Source organism: Rhinolophus sinicus, chromosome 3, assembly GCF_057876585.1.
Source record: "Rhinolophus sinicus isolate RSI-liver-muscle chromosome 3, RSI-T2T, whole genome shotgun sequence".
NCBI lineage: Eukaryota > Metazoa > Chordata > Mammalia > Chiroptera > Rhinolophidae > Rhinolophus > Rhinolophus sinicus.
The window spans coordinates 90,815,717-90,835,132 of record NC_142503.1 but is presented as its reverse complement, the minus strand read 5'-3'; the positions used below and the strand labels follow the sequence as shown (position 1 = coordinate 90,835,132).

Here is a 19,416-nt window from a genome sequence, read left to right as displayed (position 1 = left end):
GGACCTAGTGGGCATTAATGCTAAGTGAAATAAGTCAAACAGACAAAGATAAATCTGTATTTCACTTACATGTGGAACCTAAAAATGTTTTAAAAATGAATAAACCAAACAAAACAGGAACAAACCCAAAAGTATAGAGAACAAGCTGATGTTGCCAAAGGGGGTGGGGTGAAAAGATGGGTGAGAAAAAAAAGAACCAACTCTCCCAATTCCCTCGTTTAGGAGGTAGAAACTGAAGCTCAGAGAAATGAAAGGTCGTGCTCAAGGTTAGTTTTTTTGGTGTAGCACCAGGACAAAAGCCCAGCTCTCCTAAATCCTGACTGGGCCTCTTCCCTGCCTCAGGTCCTGGGTCCCCAGGGAATTGGAGTAGGAGGAACTGGAGCAAAGAAGTAGGAAGAAAGGGGCATGTTCCCTACATTTCTCAGTTTAATTTTACAAATTTATTTTATTCAACTTGGAAAATGAATACAAATCCCTGGGTACTTTTTGTCGGGGGTGGTGGGGGCAGCGGGCAGGAAGAAGGAAGAGGGCGTAGGGGTGGAGGCAAGGTCTGAGCATCACAGTGGCCGTCTCACGTCCACATCCCTGCCCTGGAGGGGGTGGAGGTTGAGTGGGGCGCTCAGGTCCGCAGGAAAACCATGGTGAGCAGACCTGGAGAGGGGAGAAAGAGCAAGGTCCTAGGAGCAGCCCTGGGGCTCCGGAAGCCCTCTTCCCAGGCCCCATCCCCCTTTCTCTGGAGCCTGGATCCCCTGGCCACTTCTGTGCTCACCCAAGATGTAGGCTGCCACCAACTTTTGTCCCATGGAGACGTGAAGGATTTGGGGCAGCTGGCTGCCGAGTTCATCCTGGAGCGGGAGCAGAAGGAAGGCCACCGAGACTATGCCCGTCAGCAAGAAGAGGAGGAAGGAGCTGGTGGCCAGTTGCGAGTGGGATTCTGGGAAACAAGGATCAGCACGAGTTCCAGCCCCCATTCCTGCCCAACCCAAGGTCCTCCAGGGAGGAGGCTGAAAATGGAAGGTGTATCTACTTTTTATTGGCTTCCAGTGGCACATGGTAAGTGTCGTCTCTCTTCCTGGATCCTCTGTCCCCACAGCCACAAGAAACCCTCTCTCCTCTGGTTCCTTAGCATTTTTTTTTGTTTTTAAAGATTTTATTGGGGAAGGGGAACAGGACTTTATTGGGGAACAGTGTGTACTTCTGGGACTTTTCCAAGTCAAGTTGTTGCCCTTTCCATCTTAGTTGTGGAGGGTGCAGCTCAACTCAAGGTGCCGTGTTCAATCTTAGTTGGGGGGGAGGGGCGGAGCCCACCATCCCTTGGGGGAGTCAAGGAGTAAACTGGCAACCTTGTGGTTGACACCCCGCGCTCCAACCAATTGAGCCATCTGGCCACCTGGGAGCTGAGCGGCAGCTCGTTGATTTCATTCTAGCTGTGGAGGGCGCAGCTTGCTGGCCCATGTGGAATCGAACCGGCAGCCCCTGCTGCCCAGAGCTCACGCTCTAACCAACTGAGCCACCAGTCCGCCCCCTCAGCACTCTTTTTTACTTCACTCTGCCTGATTACTAGTTCCTGTGTACCTGTCTGTCCAGCAGGGACCTCCACCTCCCAGACCCAGCACACAACTTGGTACAGCATAACTGCTCAGTACAAGTTTCTTATTGAGCTGAACTGAGCTGGCACATCGTAGAAAGTACAGAAGTTAGAGCTAAGGAAGAACTTTTCCATCAAAGTAGAGGCCAGAAACCAGGGAAACTGCAAAGTCTGCTTATTCCCTAACTTGATATAAAATCTCAACTCCCAGGAATGTTTCCACCAAAAAGAAAAAGACTGAACCAGAAGACGTCTTCAACTCCAGCTGAACTTATCTCTAGGGAATGCCAGGTTCTCCCTCCCTAGAGAACTAAAGAATTCCCATCCCCCAAAACTTACTTTCTGGGAGGTGTCTGGCTGTGGGTGGTGCTGTCCAGGAAGGAGGTCCTGGGTGGGGCATTGGGTTGGATTGTTCCTGAAGTTCAAGGGAGTACGCTGGCGCCCTCAGAACCGAGGTGATGTCCTTGCGCCCCACCACTCGGCCCTCAGCCCCCTCCTCAGACAGCTCAATGCGGAAGCGGTCCTGGACGTCATAGTGGCTGGGAATGGGGGACACGTGGCGAATCACACTGGTCCCAAGACAGGAGAGAAGCCAATTGAGAGGAAGTGAGTGAGAGGCAGTAATCCAAGCGGACCCAGGTCCCACACTCCCAGGAAACTCTCCCATATGGTCGCAGACAGAGGGTGAGGAAAACAGGTTGAAGAGGACCACGTCTGAGACCTAAGACTACAGCTCAGTAATTCAGAGAGAGGTGGCAGTGACATCTGGCTTCGCCACCCTCCCAACTCACATGTCAATGCAGGACTGAGGCTTCACATATCCTTCTGCATCAAACACTGTGTACTTGGCAGGTGCTGTGCACAGAACTGGGGGATAAAGGCACAGAGAGACCGACTATTGCCTCACAGACCCACACAAGCCTATCCCATGACGGGACACTAGAATTCCCCTTGCCTTCTACCCCCATGACTCTTCCAGTCCGCCAAGGCTGAACATCTGACCACACACATCTGACTCCTCCAGCCCATACACGCCCCCAATGTCCTGCCACCAGCCTCCACATCCATAGCATGAGGGGCCCATCCCTTCACCTCGGAAGCGAAGCGCAGCTCCCGTGGGGTTATAGAGGGTCAGCAGCTGCCGGGGTCCGCTCCGTTGGTCCGCTCTGAATACTAGATCCGGGGGAAAGACGAGGACCGGGATAACAGGTACCGAGGGAGGAGGGGCGCCCCGGGATCCCCGCCCAGGAGCCCCCGGACCCACGAGCTCCTGGTCCTGGGGCGCCCCGCGGCGCATGCAGGCTCTGGGCGGTGGGACATCCGAGGGCAGAGCTCGGGGGACAGGGCCTGGAATCTAGAGCTGGGGAGCGAAAGCGGGGAAAGGGATGAGATCGTGGGGCAGGGCCTGGATTTATGGCGCCGCCGCCACCGCGGCCTCGAAACCTCACTAGATGAGGCTCCCGCAGACCAGGACCCAGACCCCAAACCCTTGTCCTCTCCGGCTCTGCCCAGTCCCTTTAGGCCCCGCCCCCAAGCCCAACCTCCATGGTCACTCCCACCCCGTAAACCCGTCCCCTCGCGGCCCCCAACTGGGCTATCTCCATAAGCCCCACCCACACTAGGCCCCGCCCCTTCCGGGCGTCCAGGGGTTCCGTCCCTTCTCTCCCGCCAGACTCCGCCTGCCGCAGAGGTCTCCTCCGGATCTGCCCTTCCTGCCTCCGGCTACCAGAGGCCTGTTACTGTCCCTCCGACCCCTCCCTGAGCTCGGGCTTGCGCTCCTTAAGGTTTCCGCCTCCGATCGGCCGTTCAAGCTACGATGCTCACCTTCTGATCACGGTACCTGCCAATTTGTGACCGTATCGGAGCAGCCATCTGCCCGAGAGACGCTTTCTGTACTTCCGCCGTACGGCCTCTGTCATTGGTCAGGGCAACCTCGTTTCCGCCATAAGTATACGCCGATGGGTGCGCTTAAAGACGTAATTGACTTGATCCTGGTGACATAAAACTTGACCAGTGTCTCTGGCTAGAACTCTAGCCCTGGAGTTACTCTGGTGGACCTGGGCGAGGCTGGAAACGGGCCTTGTTCCTTCCCACTCAGACTGTCCAGATCGCTAGACTTCCATCCCATAGAGAAGCCCTCTTTCTCCACTTCAATCCCAGGCTCTCTAGAAGCTTCTGCAGCAATCAAAGCTGTTTCCTACAGTAGTAGTAGTTCGAGGTTGCTCCCAGTTGGATTTGGGTCTCAGCCTAGGGCTCCTCTCCTGATTCTCTCCTTCCTACATGAAACTTGAAAATCACTCACATTTGCACAGGGATTAAGATTTACCAACCCTGCCATTTACATCATCACACCAAATCTTCACATTTTACAGCCAAGGAAACCTCAGCAAGGTGACAATCTCACCCCAGGCCACACAATTGGTTAGCAGTGGAGCAAAAACAGAGTTGATCTTATCCAAAAGTCTTCCTGAGCACCCTATCAAATGTAGAATCTGACTTCGTCCTCTTAATCATGCTTTTGTTTTCTTCACAGCACTCAGAGCTGTTTGACCTTATATATTTTACTGTTCATCTCTGCTCCAGGAGAATATACTCTCCTTTCCACAAGAGCAGAGACTTTGTTTTGTTGTATCTTTGGTGCCTAAAACAGCGCCTGCCTTTTGGAATGAACAAATGACTGAGTAACTAGGACAAACTTCTGATTGAAGTTAGGAAGCGAGCCATGAGCTATCTATGGAAGAGAATTCCAGATAGAGGGAATACTACAGGCAAAGCCAGTGTACTAGAAATGGTCAAGGAGCCAGTGTGACTGGAACAGTGGTGGTAAGGAAGACAATAGTCCGAGGTGATTGGGGTGGGAGGCAGGATGCAGATCACCTAGAGCCTTTGAGCACACAGTAGGCCTTTGGATTTTATTCTGAGACTGATAGAAAACTATGGGAGATTTTTAAAAAAAATTTCTTTTTAACAGATTCGAGATATCTTTGACATAAAAATTGTATATATTTAAGGTCTACAACTTGATGTTTTTATACACACACATAAGTCGGACAATTAAGTTTGCAAACTTCCCACTGTGTAAGTGCATGGTGGAAAATTTGCAAACACAATTGTCTGACCTTGTGTATATATAAAAGATCACCACAATCAAGCTCATTAACATATCCATCTAAATAGTCCTGTGTGTGTGTGTGTGTGTGTGTGTGTGTGTGTGTGTGTTGAGAATGCAGGAGAGTTTTGAGCAAAGGGGTGACAAGATCCACCTACATTCTTAAAATAGTCTTCTGTATAGTAAATGTCTTGAGTTTAATGAATGCATGAAAAGAAATCCCCAAGATGGTCACCAAAACCATAGAAATGGAGATGTGATCCCTTCCTCAGTCAAGGAATATTTATTTGGATAAAAAAGGGGTCCCTAGGGCCAGGGGCTGGAGGCCGGCCTGGGCCTCAGGTCTGGGACCCAGCAGCCGGAACAGGCTGGGAAGGGCACCTTCTCTTGCTGAGGTTGGTGAGGATCTGGTCCTGGTTGGGCCTGTAGAGGACCACAAAGCTCTCTGGAGGAAGGACGGGACCTCTGTTCTCTTCTACCTGGCCCATCAGCAGATAACTGACTCCTGGGGGAGGGGAAGGAGGGATTAAAAACTCATGTTATGTACTTTGTAGATGGTATCTTCTCATCTGAGTCCCTCTGTCACTTCCATGAGGCTAAGTCCCAGTCCCCACCTCCCCATATTTCTGTTACCTTTCTTCATGGGAGGGCATTGCTTGCAGGGCACGTAAAACTTCAGGGAGGTGTCAGTGGGTGGAGAGGGCAGGTCCAGGCCTCCGGTTTTGTAAGCACCAATGAGACTGACAGTGACAGTGAGGCCCTCCCCTGGACCCCGAACCATGGACTTCACTGTTGCGGTCACCACTGTGGGAGAGTGAAGGTGAGTGGGAGGAGACAGGAGGTCAGGGCAGGGCTGGAAGCAGAAGGAAAGGGCACTTTGGGGACAGGAGGGAAGGTGAGAGGAGCTGGAAGAGCAGAGCTTAGGGATGGATGAGGCTTCTTACCCAGGTTGCTGGTACAGAAGTTGCTCTGCAAAGTGCCTGTCCGCCGGCACTGCTTTGGGCAGGTGATACTGGGTACATCTAGGAGGGAGAGGGGGGCAGTGTGTGGAGGGTGATCTACCCAGCAGGGAGGTCACTTTCTCTATAACAGCCTCATTGATTTGAACTTGTTCAGAGTTCTGTCCAGCTTTGGGTCCCAGCACCCAGTACCAGACATTAGCACGGAGGTCGCAGTGAGTATTGTATGAATGAACAAGTGAGCCAAGAAAGGAACTCTTTGACACAACCATCTTAGTCTGCATCTCCTTCCTCCCCCTTCCCAGACTCACTGGGGCCCACCGGGGTCGCCTCAGCCTGGGGTGAGGCTTTCTTTTTCTCAGTAGGTGGGGATTCAGGCTTGACTTTGGGTCGGTTTCCGGGCTTGGGGCTAGGGCCAAGGAGCTGGGGACCTGGCCGGGCACCCTCCTCTGGACTCCGGGCAGGCCCTTCTTTGGCGGCGCCCCGTGGCAGGGTCCTGTAGGAGGCTGAGAAGCCATCGGCTGTGACGCTGAGGTCTGAGACGAACTGGACGAGGAGCTCATTCCCTTCGGAGGAGATGGAACTGTGGGCGGCAGGGCATTGGGGGGAGGTGTCAAGGGGGCTGTGCACCCTGCCCGACCCAGGCCAGTGGCCTTTTAACCTCTGCCCCTCAGTTGGATGCATTAATTCCTGACTTCAGCTTCGCAGGCCCCACTGGCCTCTGGATCCACAGACCCTAGACCTAGTGCGAGCCTGGTACACTACCTGCTCCACCCACCGGTTTGGGGTTCACAGGTTCAGACCCTGCCTCTTCAGCTAAGCCCTGCCCCTCCCAACAGCAGTGAGGTTCCCCCACTCCTGCACCTGAGTAGGTGGATACACCCGATCCCGCGCCACCCAGCCGGGTCCCGCCCCCTCACCCCGGGACTGTGTCACCGCAGAACTTCCCCAGCCTCTTGGAGTCGTCGCTCACGGCTCCGTTGAACACGCTGACCGAGTCGTAGCGGCAGTACGTGTCGGGCTCCAGGTCAAACTTCCCGAAGGTCAATGAGACCACCTGGCAGCAGGGCAGAGGCGAGGCTGCGCGGTGGGTCCCCGGGCTGCCAGAGGGTTCAGGAGCTCGGCACCTCTCAACTCCTCTACCTATTGCCACCTCTGGTAGAGGCGCTCTACCAGAGGCCTCCTCTCTCACCTCCCGCATCCCCTTGCGCCCTCCTCTTAATGCACTCACACCACAACTCAAGGGATCCCATACACCGGAACCCTGCAGTGGCGTCCATCGCCATCGTTGGCAAAGTCAAGTCCTGACTCATTCTCAAGGAACAGACCCGGAATCCATCCCCCGCCCCCTCCCCACACCAGTTTATCGGCATCGTATACCTCGCTCGTCTTAGGTGTAATTTTATTTATTTATGTATTTATTTATTGTGCTTGCAAGCATGTTGGCTCTGTTTTGACTCCCCACCAGCGCCAGCTCAGGACTCAGGACATAGATGTTCAATAAATCTTTGCTGGCTGCATGCTGGAGGACGCCGCCCGGGTCCCCGAGGGCAGCCCGGGCAGGGGTCTGTACCTGGTCCGGGGGCGCGATGATGTGCCAGGAACAGCTGATGCCCGGGGGGTAATCAGACTCGGGCCAGTTGGGCGTGGTCAGGGTTCCCTGGGCCTTCTCCAGCCGCCCCCCGCAAAATTGGTGCTCTGGGGAGGGGAGAAAGGAGTGGGGGTGGGGGGCGGTGGAGACGCGCGGTCAGCTCGAGAAGAGCTCTAGGTTGGGAGCCTGTCCGTGCAGGAAGTTTGGATGTCGGGGTCTCAGGATGACGGGACGAGAAGAGGAGGAAAAAGGTTAGCAGAGAGGGGGCTTGGAGAAGCGAGGCTCAGGGAAGTTTTGGACCGCGGGGCACCCAGGCGGGCGGTGGAAGGGGGAGGAGGAATTGGCTGGACACGCCCCTACTTGCCCCGCCCCCTGACCCGCGGCCACACCTCTCTTCCCCTGGGAGATCCCATCTCCCCCGCCAGACAGAGAAGTCCCCTTTGCAGGCTGGAGAGTCCTCATGCTGTGAGGATCCCCTTAAAATGGGGCACACCCCCCTAGGCCCCTTTAGGGAGGTACCTGCCTTAAACATTTTAGGGGGGACTTCTGCCGCCAGGAGCGGGTGATGGGACCGCAATCGGGAGCCCCGGGCTGGGTGTAGGGGGCTCCAGGTCAGGGAACCTGGTCCCCTATCACTGGGGTGCCCCCTCACGCCTGTCTGAGGGAGCCCGATTGCGGACGGGGGCGGGCAGTTACTCACCATCCCAGTAACCCCAGGCCGCCCATTCCACCCGTGGGTCGGTGACCCATTTCCGCCTCGCGCCTGGGGGGGGGCCTGGAAGAGGGGGTGGGTGGGAGCGGGAGAGGGGAGAGAAGACGGGGAGGAGGGACTGGAGGGGCAGTTAGTGAGGAAAAAGGGAAAGGGAGATAATGGGCTCCTAGGCTCTTGGGGTGAAAGTTAAGGCTGGGGGCGGGGCCTGCGCCGGGGCGGGGCCAGGAGAGGGGGAAGGCGGAGGTGAGGGAGGTCTCACCAGTGCCTGAGGTGGCCCGCCCGCTGTACCAGAGCAGGAAGCCTCGTCCTCCAGTGCCCTCATCCGCCGTCATCCTCAGGGTCACCTGGTTGCCAGGGGCGACTAAGGGCGCCGGCCGGAAGGTCCCGCAGAAGCGTCCGAGCCGCTGGCCAGAGGTTCCAGACCCGGCAAAGACCTCCAGAGCATCATAACGGCAGGCGGGGTGCAGCTCCAGGTCGAAGACTCGGAATGAAAGGGACACAGTCTGGCCTTCGGGGACCTGATTGCAGGGACAGGGCGGGACCCACAAAGTCAGGCCACACACAGCACAGGCAAAGGGCATCTCCCTTTCCCCAAGCATTTCCTACAGAAATTTGGGCCTGAAGAAGGAATGCCATCTTGCAGAGCAGAGGGCCTGGGCTCTGCATGGGGCTGGGGGCTTGTGCAGGGGACATCTGAGGTATGTGGGGACATTACAGGGGTCAGGGATGAAGTGACGGGTTAAGAGGGGTATCGCTGTGAACACTGATGCCATCAGGGTGCAGAGGGGAGGGGGCTTGGACTTCCCCAGGAGAAGGGTGGTGTTGGCTGCACCCAGGCCTCGGGACTGAAAAGGGGTCGTGAGCAGAGGGGCCTCCTCACCGTTATTGTCCAGACGCACTCCTTATTGGGGGGGTAGAGGTTGGGAAAACCCTCACTTGCCACGTAACCTGATTCCCCAGTCACATCCCCTCCGCACAGGAACACGGGTCTGGAGGACAGAAGAGGGGTCAACCATGGGTCGAGGAGCAGTGGGTGGACCGGATGGGGTCATGAGAATGGGGAGGCCAGGGAGGGAAGCCCGGAGCATGAGGGAGAAAGGCCTAAGGGGTCTGGGATGGTCTCAGCCAGCCAGGAGAGAATTGGGGTGGGAAACACTATAGCAGAGGATCAGAAAAAAGTGGGGCCAGCAATGTGTCTATCCCTCCAACCCCAGTCCCCACCCCCACCCCAACAGGAATTCCCGGAATCCTCCTCAGCCCCCCTTCCTCACTCTCCCCCCTCACCCTGCCAGGCAGTTGGGACAGGAGCCGCCTAACTACTTCCAGATGTAGACACAGCCACGAGGCGGTGCGGGGGAGGGGGTGGAGAGATGAGGGAGAAGCAGCAGAGATGGCCCTCAAACTGAACCGGGAGACCAGGCTCCCTGAGCTCCCAACCTTTGCTCTGCTCTTCTTCCAGATAACTACCTGAGTATCTGACTCCCAAATCTCCCACTCACTGCTCCCACTTCCCCCCACAATCTCTAATTCCTTTCTGGAATCCAGATGTCCAGCTACCAGGCAAGTTCAAAGTCTTGGCGCTCTAAGGTTCCATGGGGGGCCAACGGTCTGGGTGTATGGGGAGACTTAGAGGGCAGAGGACAGAGGCTGAAGGAATGGGGTTTGGCGACCCGCAGGAGACAGTGGTCTTGCAGTAGAGGGGGAGGACTTGGGGGCCAGAGAAGGGTAGGGGGCTGCAGGAGTGCTCTAGGATGATTTATTAGCAAAAGCATCTACGAGATCCACAGGCATAACCCACCAGGCTTTGAAGATTACTCAAGCTAATTGGAAGGTGCTAAGAGACCTACCTGGTGTAGTTGGGGGTCTGGCCCTGGGCAAAAGGCAGCAGGGCCCAGGCAGTGAGGAGGGGCCCCAAGAGGGAGGCTGTGGCAGCAGGCAGCATGGCTGGGGGGAGAGGCGCTGGGGTCCTCCAGACAGAGGCAGCAGCTGAGTTTAGCAGCGGCAGCCGCAGCAGCAGGGATAATCAGTGCCAGATGAGGCAGCCGGGCTGTGTGGGCGTGGGGACTGGCCAGTGGGGAGGGCGGCGGGGAAGGCGGGACAGGGAGAGTAGAGCTGGGACAGTGGTGAGTCCAGGGGCCTCTCTAGGTCCAGGACACATATCGACCTAAGTAGGGGGTGGAGCAATGAAGGGCTGAGGGAGCATCAGGGCCTCAGCTATAATCTAGGCATCAAGTAATGTCATCTGGAAGTCCGCTGCATCCAGTGCCTGCGCATCCTGTGAACACAGCCTCTGGTCCTTGCCGAGCACTGTCCAGCCCACTCACGATCTTCCCCATTGTTGCTTCCTCAGCATCCAGGAGTCCTTTCCTGGACTCCCAACCTCTCACCCTCTTCCTGACCATCACCTTTTCCAGCTTATTTTCCAACTTCAAATTTCCAGTTTCTTCTCTCCACCTCTGGGCCAGACTAGGCCAAGGAGAAAGGAGGTATGGGAGCGGGGTAGGGAGGCATGGCATGTGGATAAAGAGGAGGATGAAGCTGAAAGCAGGGGAAAAGGACACGTGAAACCAGACCTGGAAGGTAAACAGGAAGCGGAGAGAAGGGAGATTGATTTCACAGGGATGAAGGGAAAGGGGTGGGAAGCTTTCTGAAGTCCGAAGTGACTTCCTCAGAATGGGAATAAGAGGATCCAAGCAGAGAGCACCAAGGAGCACATGTTGACTGAATTATTCCAGAGGTGGAGTTAGGAATTCCAGTCAAGAAGACCGGGTCAGATCTTGGGAATAGAAGAAGAAAGCAAGCTGAAGGATTCAGATACTGTCAACTCTGGAGCGCCTGAAAGCTTGAGCTGCTTCTGCTCTGCCTGCCCCGTCCACGCTCCTGCCCTCCCTCGCCCACTGAGTCAGGCATCAGGTCCCCCCTCCCCTCCCCCATGGTCTTCCCAGGCCCCAGGGTTCCAAACCGGGGCTCTCTTTAGCCTTTTATTCTATTTGTCCATCAAATCTCTTGTCCATGATAGTCAAGTTGGGGGTCCCTCCTGGGCAGCCCCCTGAACATTTTACAAAATAGTTCCCTGCCCACCCTGGCGTGTCTATCAGTCCCCAACCTAATGCATCCCCCTCCCCATGCACACATACAGTGTTCATTGCTACTGCTCCATCTCTCCTTAGCCTTTGGCCCAGGGCCAGACTCTCCCTCCAGGGGTGAGACTAGGAGAGGGGTCAACTCTCAGGGGTTGGGGGGGCTTGGTCAACCCCTCCCGCAGCCCTCTGCAGCATGTCTAGGGCCTCCCAGAAGAAATCCTTCTGTGCAGCCATCAAGGGCATCCAGCCCACAATCTCCTTCATCTTTTCCATGCGGTCCAGCAATGTGGGGCAACTGTGAATCTGGCTGAGGTACTCCTCACAGTCCCAGGCTGTCCCCCCAGGGTCCTGGGGCTCTCCAGACCCGGGGTTGGGCTCGGGGGTCCCCACCACCTTGCTGGCTGGGAGGTCTCGATAGGCGGGATGGTGCTCAATGTCATGGCTGGACAGCATGTAGAGACACTCTCTGGTAGAGCAGAGGGAGCAGGCACACAAAGGGACCTTGGAGGAGAAGGAGCGTGGCTGAGTGGGGCCTTTACTGCGGGGTTCCCACGAAGCCCTAGCTGTTGTGTTCCTCCCCCTCAGATCAGCCATGAGCCAGCAAATGAGCTGGCTGGCTGAGCACCAAGGTTGTGTGAGGTCAGGGATGGCCAGCAGGATTTGCTAAGGGAGATAGCCAGTAGCCACGGTGTACGGCAGGAAAGGGGGGTGGTGGTGCTGGAGAAATGGGTCCCTGGGTCCCTGCAGGAGCCCCAACTACAGTCCTGTGGACTACCTGCCCTCCCTGGTTGCCAGCGCGCCTGACCCTGCTCTGACCTTGACATGGAGCTTGACGAAGGAGGCGCTCCCCTTAGGCCAGCCAGGGAGGCGACCTCCAGCCCCACAGCCACAGCCCAGCAGCTCCTTCCTGAAGTCCGAGGCCTGGCTCAGCACCAGGGAGTGGTTGAGGCCACACCACAGAGCAATGGGACGTTGCAGATAATGCACCTGAGGACACAGGGCCAGAGTCCCTAAGGCGAGGAACACCAAGGGACTTGGGGCCCAGCTTGGAGAAGGGTGACAAGAAGACTCAGGGCAGAATCTAGGGAAAATAAGAGAGGGGAGAAATGGGACTCAGCATATCCCCCACCCCGCCCCACCCAGGAGGTCTGCCCTGCTGAACGCAGATCAGCAGCAATCTCTCCCTCCTAAAAACATGGCCTGACCATCTTTCCAGGTCCATAAAATATATTCCTACAGTATCACTGTCACTATTGACCACTCCCTCCTCTTTGAAACTTCTTGTGCCCATGGCTTCTGGGACATGGCATTTGGGAGCATGCCTCCTATCTCAGCGACAACTATTCCATTCCCCTGCCTACTGTGGCAGCTCCTGTCCAGGTTTTCTCCTCTAGCTCTAATTTTGTCATTTCCAACTTAGAATCTAATTGCCAGTGAGACATTTCCACTTTAGTGTTTTACTGCAGAAAGTCCACATTCATGCCCTTTCCTCAAAGCAGCATCCCTTCCAATTCACGTTTGTTGCTAATACCATTTTGCTTCAAGGGACCTATTGCCAGAGTCACGTATGTCCTACACCTCTCTGCTCACATCTAATCAGTTTCCAGAGCTTCTTCATTTTTTTTCAAGGCATCTCCTGTTTCCATTCCTTTCCATTCTTCCTCCCCTGTACTAGCCCCAGGACCTCGTCTCAAGTGCTGCTGTCACTCAACAGCCTCCCAGGGGCTTCTCACTCAAAGCTTCCTGCGCACTCCGGCCAGCTGACCTGCTCTCAATCACCTGTGGGGGTTGCCTGCTCCTGCTCCAGAACCTGAAATGACTCTTTCCCAAATCTATGCCTCTCCAAGCTTACACCTACCTCTACCACCACATATCTACCCATTTATAAAATACTCTCTCTCCTTTAGTCAGGCCAGTCTTTTCACTGTCCCAGGTATGTGCAAGCTTTGTCCCTGTTCCCATTACACAGGATGCCTTTCCCTATCCCCACCCAAGTCCTATCTAACCCACTAGACCCTGCTCGCATCTCGCCTCTTCTACTTAGTCCAGCCCACTCGGGTCTCCCTGCTTCACTCAATTCCTATTGCACTTACAGCATGCACTGCACAGAACGAACCTCAGTGCCAACCCTGGGTAAGACACACAACAGTATCACAGGCGTTACATAATGGTTGGCTTAACTTCCTAGGCAGCAGAAGTGGATTCTATGGTAATTGGAGAAGTGGAGTGATCCAGGGGTCAGGGAATTGGAGGAAGGGGGTCAGGATGAGAGTTGCTAGGAAACAGTCTTACCTGTGTGGGTTCCCCTCGGTCCATTTTGTCCCCTGTTCCCAGCTGCCCATATCTGTTATTTCCTTGCATAAAGATTCGGCCAAATTCATCCACCAGGCCAAGGTGATTGTAGCCAAGAGCACAGAATAGGACCTAGCGGGTAAGATAGAAAGGGGAGGTAGGCATTCAGTTCCCTCCAGAGGAACTCTGAACTCCAAAGCCTCCCAACCACTAACCTGCTATCCCTGGCTGATCTCTTTGGGCCTTGCCCTCTGTATCACCCCCCTCTCTGGATCCCCTGTGCCTCCCTGATCAATCATTTGGTTCCGGCTCCTATTACAGATCTTCAGAACATTTCAACCCCTAAAGCTCCGCCCCCTCTGATCTGCCCCCTCCTCCAGGATCCTACCTTGGCAGGCAGTGAGAGAGCAAGTGGCATCTGATGGTCCAAGGGGTCAAATGCTTGAAGGGTCCCAAAGAGATCACGATACACCCCTGGGGTATGCACCTCAAAATACACTCCCCCCTGGTCTGGGGGGTCGGGAGCCCTCAGTTCAGCAGCTTTGGGCACCCATTTCCTAGTGATAAGGCCCCACCTAGGATGAAAACTGCAAGATCCAGGGAGTCTCACACCCACTGGAAATTACCCAGCTATGATGTCTGGGAATCTAAACATCTTTTACTAGGATGCCCTACGGGTCCACCACAGAGCTGGAAGAATTGCGGGTGGGTAGGGGATGGTGTCTGTGTCTGGAAGATCTGTCCAGGGCTGGGGTCTGAAGAACAAGGGAGGGGTTCTTACCCGTGATATAGAGAGTACTGCTCTGGTTGGAAGCCATGCAGGCCACACGCAGGTGAGGCAGGCAACAGGATACCTTCCTCAGGACCAGCTGAACTGTGTAGGAACGTGGTTGGTCCAGCTGGGTTTCATTCACTACCAAAAAGTAGATCTTTCCTTCCTCTATGGGGTGTGGGGAGGCAGACAATTATATGGGGGAGAGGACCCTCCAAGATCCATATTAACTTCCCAAAAGACCCCCTAAGCCATACGGAATGAGATGTTTACTGCCCTAGAGTGGGTTTGGAAGAAAAAGGGTAGAGATGAAATAAGGGAAGAGTGACCTCAAGTTTCCCAGAGGCTAGCTGTTTACCAACAAAAATAAATCAGGGCAGTCCTTCAGTGTGAGGGATGAGTGGAGAAAAATACCTAGTTAGATTCGGCAGAATTCAATCTGAACGTTGGGAATGACGTCTGGGAATTCAGGGCCCTGCCCAGAATTAAGAAGTCCAGAAGATCTTAGGCTTGGGAGTGTGGTCAGGGATAGGAAACACAGAGAAAGTAGGGGAGCCGTTTGCGGTATAAAGTGAGGTGCCCGCCATGGAAGTTAGGGAGATTAGAATTTAAATCAGGGCCCTTTACGCATATGAAATATGCAGAATCCTAGACAGGAGTCAGACAAAATCAGAGCTATTTGGTTGGAGACCAGATGAGGTGGCATGCCGAAGCCAGCTGGAGAGGTCTCCCTCCCCCTGCAGCAGGTCCTGAAGAATCTGCAGTGAACAATTTGCAAAGCAGCAATGCTCAAAGCCACACCTGTGAGGAGCAGGAGAGCCCGCTGGGTCTCCTGACCAACCAGCACAATTTGTTTGAAGCTCATGGAGTGGTGGAAGGTCATCTTGAAGACCCGCTGCCCACTAGACTGCAGGTAGACTTCGACACAGTCACAGGCCCGGCTGCCCGTTGCGCCTGCCACTCCCAGCTGCTCCCGAGTGGCCAGTACATAGAGGTATTTACGGTACACTGTGTCACATCTTGGGTCTGAGGCAAACTGTAGGAAAAGACAAAGACGTCTGGGATCTAGGGCTTGGAGTGGGATGAGGCTGGGTGGGAGATGAGATAATTGGGTACACAGCTGGGAAATGAGGACTTTTTTCCAGTTCATTGTATGGGAAGGCAGCTGTCCTGAGGAGGACACCTCAGGAAGGGTGTGGGCCCTGGGGCCCCGAAGGTGGGGTGGGTTCTCAGCTGCCAGGGTTCTGCTACTCACGTCCTTAGCTCCACGACACAGTACAACATAGCGGCAGGCTCGCTTCCACTGGATCTGGCCAAGGGTGGAGGAGACCAGGGCATTTTTGAGGAAGAAGAGGGTCCCAGAATAGTCGAGAATGAAGACGTGGTCCTTGGTGGGCAAGAAGCGGCGGTAGCCATGGGCTAGCAGGGGGGCTACACTCTTGCTGAGACAGCGGCGGCGGCCCCCAAATGCCTGGAAATACAGGCCTTTCGTGTCTGGAGAAGGGAAGGATACGGAAGATTCAAGGGGTTGGGATGACACAGGGAGATGAATCAGAGCTTGGGCAAATAAGATTTCTCAGATACTCTGCTATTTAGTTCCTCTCTATCCCTAGGACTAGGGAACAGACCCTTCCAAAGGACATATAGAAAGTTTAGAGGATATCCTCAATTATACTCTGTCTGAACGTTAGTTCTCTAGCCCACCTCAGCTCAGATCCATAAACATGCATGTAAGTGAGCACTTCTTTTGTCCAACCTTGCATCAGAGACATCGAGGGAAATATAAGAATAAATACATAGAAAAGAAGCACAAAGGAGTGAAAAGGAATGACTCAGAAAGACCAGGAACCCTCATTCACGCCTAGCTTTGAATCTCCTGTCTGGATCTCCCTTAATCTCTGATATGTGAGATGAAGTAAGTGAATAGCAGCTCCCTGAGAAGGGAGAGGGTTTAGAGCATGTTTCTCAACCTGGGGGAGATTATCTCTCTCAGGGGACACTGGTTGTCACCACTGGGGGAGGTGCTACTGGCATCTAGTGGGTAGAGCCCAGGGGTGCTGCTAAACATCCTGTGATGCACAGGACAGTGCCCTACTTCAATGAATTATTTGGTCCAAAACCTCAGTAGTGGTAAGGTTGAGAAACCCTGGTTTACAGGAGGGAAAACTCCATTTCTGGGGAGTGGACGATGTCTCTAGGGTAAGATTTGGGAGCGAGTTTGAATATGGAGGGAGACATGGAAGGGATGCTAGCTAGTTAATGGGAGCTCTGGGTGGGATGTCTATCAGAGAGTGGCTCTAGTACTTTAAGCTTCTAGACTTGAAGTACTTGATGACTTATGTTTGAATCTAACAGTTTCTTCCAGAGAATGGGGCTCTGGAAGAGCTGGGAACGCTGAGGTCATCAGGCAACTCTATGGAGCAGGAGGGATCCCAGAATAAGGTAGGACAGAGGCAAAGAGAACCGGAGGTTCTGGGAAAGGTGTACAGTTAAGAATGGCAGCTCTCTTCCAGGGCCGGACCCCAGAACCCTGCTCTCGTAGGCGAGGACTGAGCCTGCGACAGATGCGTCTCCACACGCCCTCAGCATCGCACACTTCGTGGAAGTAGTGGCAGGTCTGGCCTAGGGCGACTACATCTCTCACTGGGAGGAATGAGATGATATGTTCCACCTGGGGGACAGGAGGGAGGAAGTGGGGATCATCGGGGCCCCTCAGTGGTCTGGCCCCCAGCCCTTTATTCTTAATACCTCCTCCCCAAGGACTCACCAGCTCTGGGGGAAACAACTGAACAGAAATAGAGTTCCCTCTCCCCTTCTTCTCTTCTTCAACCTCAAGCTCTGGGCCACATGAAGGGCAGCTCCGCTTTACCTAGAAGGGGGAGCATAGGGGTTCCATGAGGATCGTGCTCTTTTTCTTCCTTCTCTCAGTCTCTTTCATTAATTACTATCTGGGGGGCTCATAGTGCTGACTTTCAGCTCTGTGCCGTCAAATCTTCCAATCTTTCTCTCTAGGTCCATGGATCAGCCTCTCCCTGTCTGCCTTGTTCCAAGTCCAACTTCTTCAAGTAACCCCTCCCCAGATCTCTTGCTACTCTCTTCCTGCCCTTCCCTTGCCCTGCCCCCACCCCTCACCCTGAGCCTCTCTTCCCATCTGCACACAGCCCACTGAAATTTTGCAGCTTTCTCTGGCTTCTCCTCACCATCCTGACTGCCCCCTCCCTGCTCCTGCCCTCATTTCTCCAGGCCCCTTGGCACCCGTCCTGGGCCTTGTCCCTGCTGCCTTTCCCACACCATGTCCCCTGCCTGGACTTGGGGGACCTCTGGGGCCCCTCTGCCTCCCAGGCCCCTCCCCATGGAGTCTGGGGCAGACAAACCTCTCTGTGACCTCACTGCCTAGCCACTGTGACCTATTTTCCCCAACCTTGCCTGGGATTTTCTGTTTTAGCTCTTCAGTTCTAGCTCATCTGTAGCCGCCCAATGGCTCCTGGGATATGCATTTTACAGGGGAAATAGTGTGAACTACTGGTACATGAGGCCTTTACTTTCAGGGAGTAGTAGGACGTTTTTCCACTTGAGGTCCTTTTAGTACTAACTCTGTAGAGAAACACTGGTGAATTCTTCATATCTCAGCAGGCCAGGGCCTCCAGAAGATTTGTAGCTCAAGAGTATAAACTCAAAAAAAAAAAAAGTATAAATTCAGTTTAACGAGGGGGAAGGTGACCCTGCTAATGACCATCTATCTCACAAAAGCATGCACCAGATGAAAGTGGGAACAATTCAGCCAACCTTTTATAGTCTCATGAAAAATATATCCAAAAGCACACTGCTTTCTTGGGACAGTAACTGTATGAAGGGAAACCCACTATGGTGGAAAGGGCTAATTTACTCTGAAAGTTTAGGGTATCTCCCAGAGTCTAAGTTATTCACTTATTTTTATGTTGGGGGGCGGGGTGACATTTATGAGGAGAAACGGGTTGTGTCTGTCCAGATAGGGGCGGAAGATCTGCACCAGTAAATCTAAGGAGCAGCTGGCTCTTCCAGGGGCTCACAGCCAGCCCTGAGCTGTGCAGTATTACAGACTCGTTTGTTTATTGTGCTAACAGACTATCACCCATCCAAACTCCCTTATTTACGGTGACTAGTAAACAGCTGGTTTGGGATACCCAGGATGGAATTTTAATAATTCAATAAATGTTTAGGAATGTCAGCATCTGAGATGTGACTTATGAGTGGTTAGGCAACTATTAACATACTAAGTAGACTACGAAAGGTCTTCATGCATCTAAAAGCATGTTAGATCTCTCAGCAGACCGAAAGTATCATCAGCTTCCTCTCATAACTGGGTTCCCTTTATACACTTCATTTCACCCCAGGAGGCAAAGAGAGTGAGAAAAGAAAAAGTCCACCGTAAAAGCTGATGTAGTGGGAAGCCTGGGTTCTAGTGCAAGCTGTCAGTACCTTGCTGTTTGCTCCTGCCAACTCACCCACTTTCCTCCGTCTGTTTCATTTGTAAAAAGGAGGACTTCTAGAAGAAACGGTCCCTTCTAAACTAAATCCCCAGTCTTATCATCACAATTCCTGTACCGGCGCGCTCCTCTGGGAGGGCTGGCAGGCCGGGCGGCAGCTCTCAAGCCTTTCCCGGTCTCCTGGAACCCTCCCTCCAGAAGCTGAGCAGGGTCTCTCCAGGCTCTGGGAAGCCGCCCGCCAGGCCTCCACAGTCCCTTCACCTACCACGACCCTCTGCGCACTGGCCTCAGGAGTCGCCTAGCACCCCCCCAGTACATCTTAGGCGCTCAAAACTGACTCGCTTCCTAACACGTCCAGTTCGCACACACTTCTGCCCTTATAATGCTCCCATCCCAACCAACGCGCCGGGCTCCCATTCTTTACCTCAGTCTCAAAGTTCTAGCTCACACCTCCTCCTTAGCGAAGGGACTGCCTTCTCGCCCATGCTATTGGTAGTTAGAGTCGTCCCTCAGAGAAGAGGTAGGGCCAGGTTCCCTCTGGATGATCTAATTGGTCTTCTTCACAGTCACTCTCCTGTATCTGGCTTGCGATTGGTCTTCATTGGAAGAGGACTAGTAGTCCCGGGCTTGCGGTCTCTCGGCCTCTATCACTTCTAGTTGAGCGCGGGCGTCCCCGCCTCCTGGTTGGACCTGATTGGCTTCATCTTCAGCCCTAAGCATTGTGATTGGATGCGATGAGCGGGCTGGAGCGTCGGCAGTTGGCGAGAGCTCCATTCTAGTCCCCCTCCCTTCTCTCGCCTCACTCCAGCGCGGGAGTCTCCACCTCCCCGGCGGGTTCTGATTA

The 19,416-nt window shown here is 54.2% G+C and overlaps 3 protein-coding genes across 9 annotated transcripts; all 3 read right to left on the bottom strand.

Annotated features, from left to right (window-relative positions):
- Positions 1–413: 413 nt before the first annotated feature.
- On the bottom strand, positions 414–4,187 carry MOSPD3 (motile sperm domain containing 3). Of its 2 annotated transcripts, XM_019752751.3 has the most exons (6): positions 3,413–4,187; positions 2,681–2,948; positions 2,380–2,455; positions 1,928–2,157; positions 770–934; positions 414–651 (listed from the first exon to the last, which is right to left on the bottom strand). In XM_019752751.3, exons 2-6 carry the CDS (start codon positions 2,883–2,885, stop codon positions 620–622), a joined length of 708 nt encoding a protein of 235 aa, XP_019608310.1. In that variant the 5' UTR covers positions 2,886–2,948; positions 3,413–4,187; the 3' UTR covers positions 414–619. The 2 variants fall into 2 exon arrangements, with proteins under 2 accessions (XP_019608310.1, XP_019608309.1); XM_019752750.3 differs by lacking the exon at positions 3,413–4,187 and having other exon boundaries at positions 2,681–3,123.
- A 770-nt stretch (positions 4,188–4,957) lies between these two features.
- On the bottom strand, positions 4,958–10,778 carry PCOLCE (procollagen C-endopeptidase enhancer). Of its 2 annotated transcripts, XM_019752740.3 has the most exons (10): positions 9,807–10,778; positions 8,840–8,948; positions 8,219–8,477; positions 7,948–8,022; positions 7,230–7,354; positions 6,577–6,713; positions 5,968–6,239; positions 5,642–5,719; positions 5,331–5,501; positions 4,958–5,202 (listed from the first exon to the last, which is right to left on the bottom strand). In XM_019752740.3, exons 1-10 carry the CDS (start codon positions 9,899–9,901, stop codon positions 5,036–5,038), a joined length of 1,488 nt encoding a protein of 495 aa, XP_019608299.3. In that variant the 5' UTR covers positions 9,902–10,778; the 3' UTR covers positions 4,958–5,035. The 2 variants fall into 2 exon arrangements, with proteins under 2 accessions (XP_019608299.3, XP_019608300.3); XM_019752741.3 differs by lacking the exon at positions 7,948–8,022.
- Positions 10,779–10,926: 148 nt separating this feature from the next.
- On the bottom strand, positions 10,927–19,374 carry FBXO24 (F-box protein 24). 5 transcript variants are annotated; one of them, XM_074328341.2, is made up of 11 exons: positions 18,997–19,374; positions 17,700–17,778; positions 16,874–16,975; positions 16,594–16,777; positions 15,362–15,600; positions 14,908–15,142; positions 14,116–14,274; positions 13,723–13,844; positions 13,335–13,466; positions 11,859–12,029; positions 10,927–11,543 (listed from the first exon to the last, which is right to left on the bottom strand). In XM_074328341.2, exons 2-11 carry the CDS (start codon positions 17,727–17,729, stop codon positions 11,181–11,183), a joined length of 1,737 nt encoding a protein of 578 aa, XP_074184442.1. In that variant the 5' UTR covers positions 17,730–17,778; positions 18,997–19,374; the 3' UTR covers positions 10,927–11,180. The 5 variants fall into 5 exon arrangements, with proteins under 5 accessions (XP_074184442.1, XP_019608297.2, XP_019608296.2 ...); XM_019752738.3 differs by having other exon boundaries at positions 17,649–17,778; positions 18,997–19,373; XM_019752737.3 differs by lacking the exon at positions 18,997–19,374 and adding an exon at positions 18,565–18,977 and having other exon boundaries at positions 17,649–17,778.
- Positions 19,375–19,416: the final 42 nt, after the last annotated feature.

Bases quoted from the DNA above. Each gene is read 5' to 3' on its own strand.
- MOSPD3 (XM_019752751.3), bottom strand. From the start codon at position 2,885: ATGCGCCGCGGGGCGCCCCAGGACCAGGAGCTCGTGGGTCCGGGGGCT. The intron at 2,456-2,680 runs GTGAAGGGATGG...TTTATCCCCCAG, and splicing joins AGCTGCGCTTCGCTTCCGAG to TTCTGTGCACAGCACCTGCC. The intron at 652-769 runs GTGAGCACAGAA...TCCCCTCTCCAG, and splicing joins GGTGGCAGCCTACATCTTGG to GTCTGCTCACCATGGTTTTC.
- PCOLCE (XM_019752740.3), bottom strand. From the start codon at position 9,901: ATGCTGCCTGCTGCCACAGCCTCCCTCTTGGGGCCCCTCCTCACTGCC. The intron at 6,240-6,576 runs GTGAGGGGGCGG...TGCCGCCCACAG, and splicing joins TGCGGTGACACAGTCCCGGG to TTCCATCTCCTCCGAAGGGA. The intron at 5,720-5,967 runs GTGAGTCTGGGA...TCTCCCTCCTAG, and splicing joins GGCGACCCCGGTGGGCCCCA to ATGTACCCAGTATCACCTGC.
- FBXO24 (XM_019752738.3), bottom strand. From the start codon at position 17,729: ATGAAGAATTCACCAGTGTTTCTCTACAGAGTTAGTACTAAAAGGACC. The intron at 13,845-14,115 runs GTAAGAACCCCT...CCGACCCCCCAG, and splicing joins CAGTACTCTCTATATCACGG to ACCAGGGGGGAGTGTATTTT. The intron at 13,467-13,722 runs GTAGGATCCTGG...CTTACCCGCTAG, and splicing joins CTCTCTCACTGCCTGCCAAG to GTCCTATTCTGTGCTCTTGG.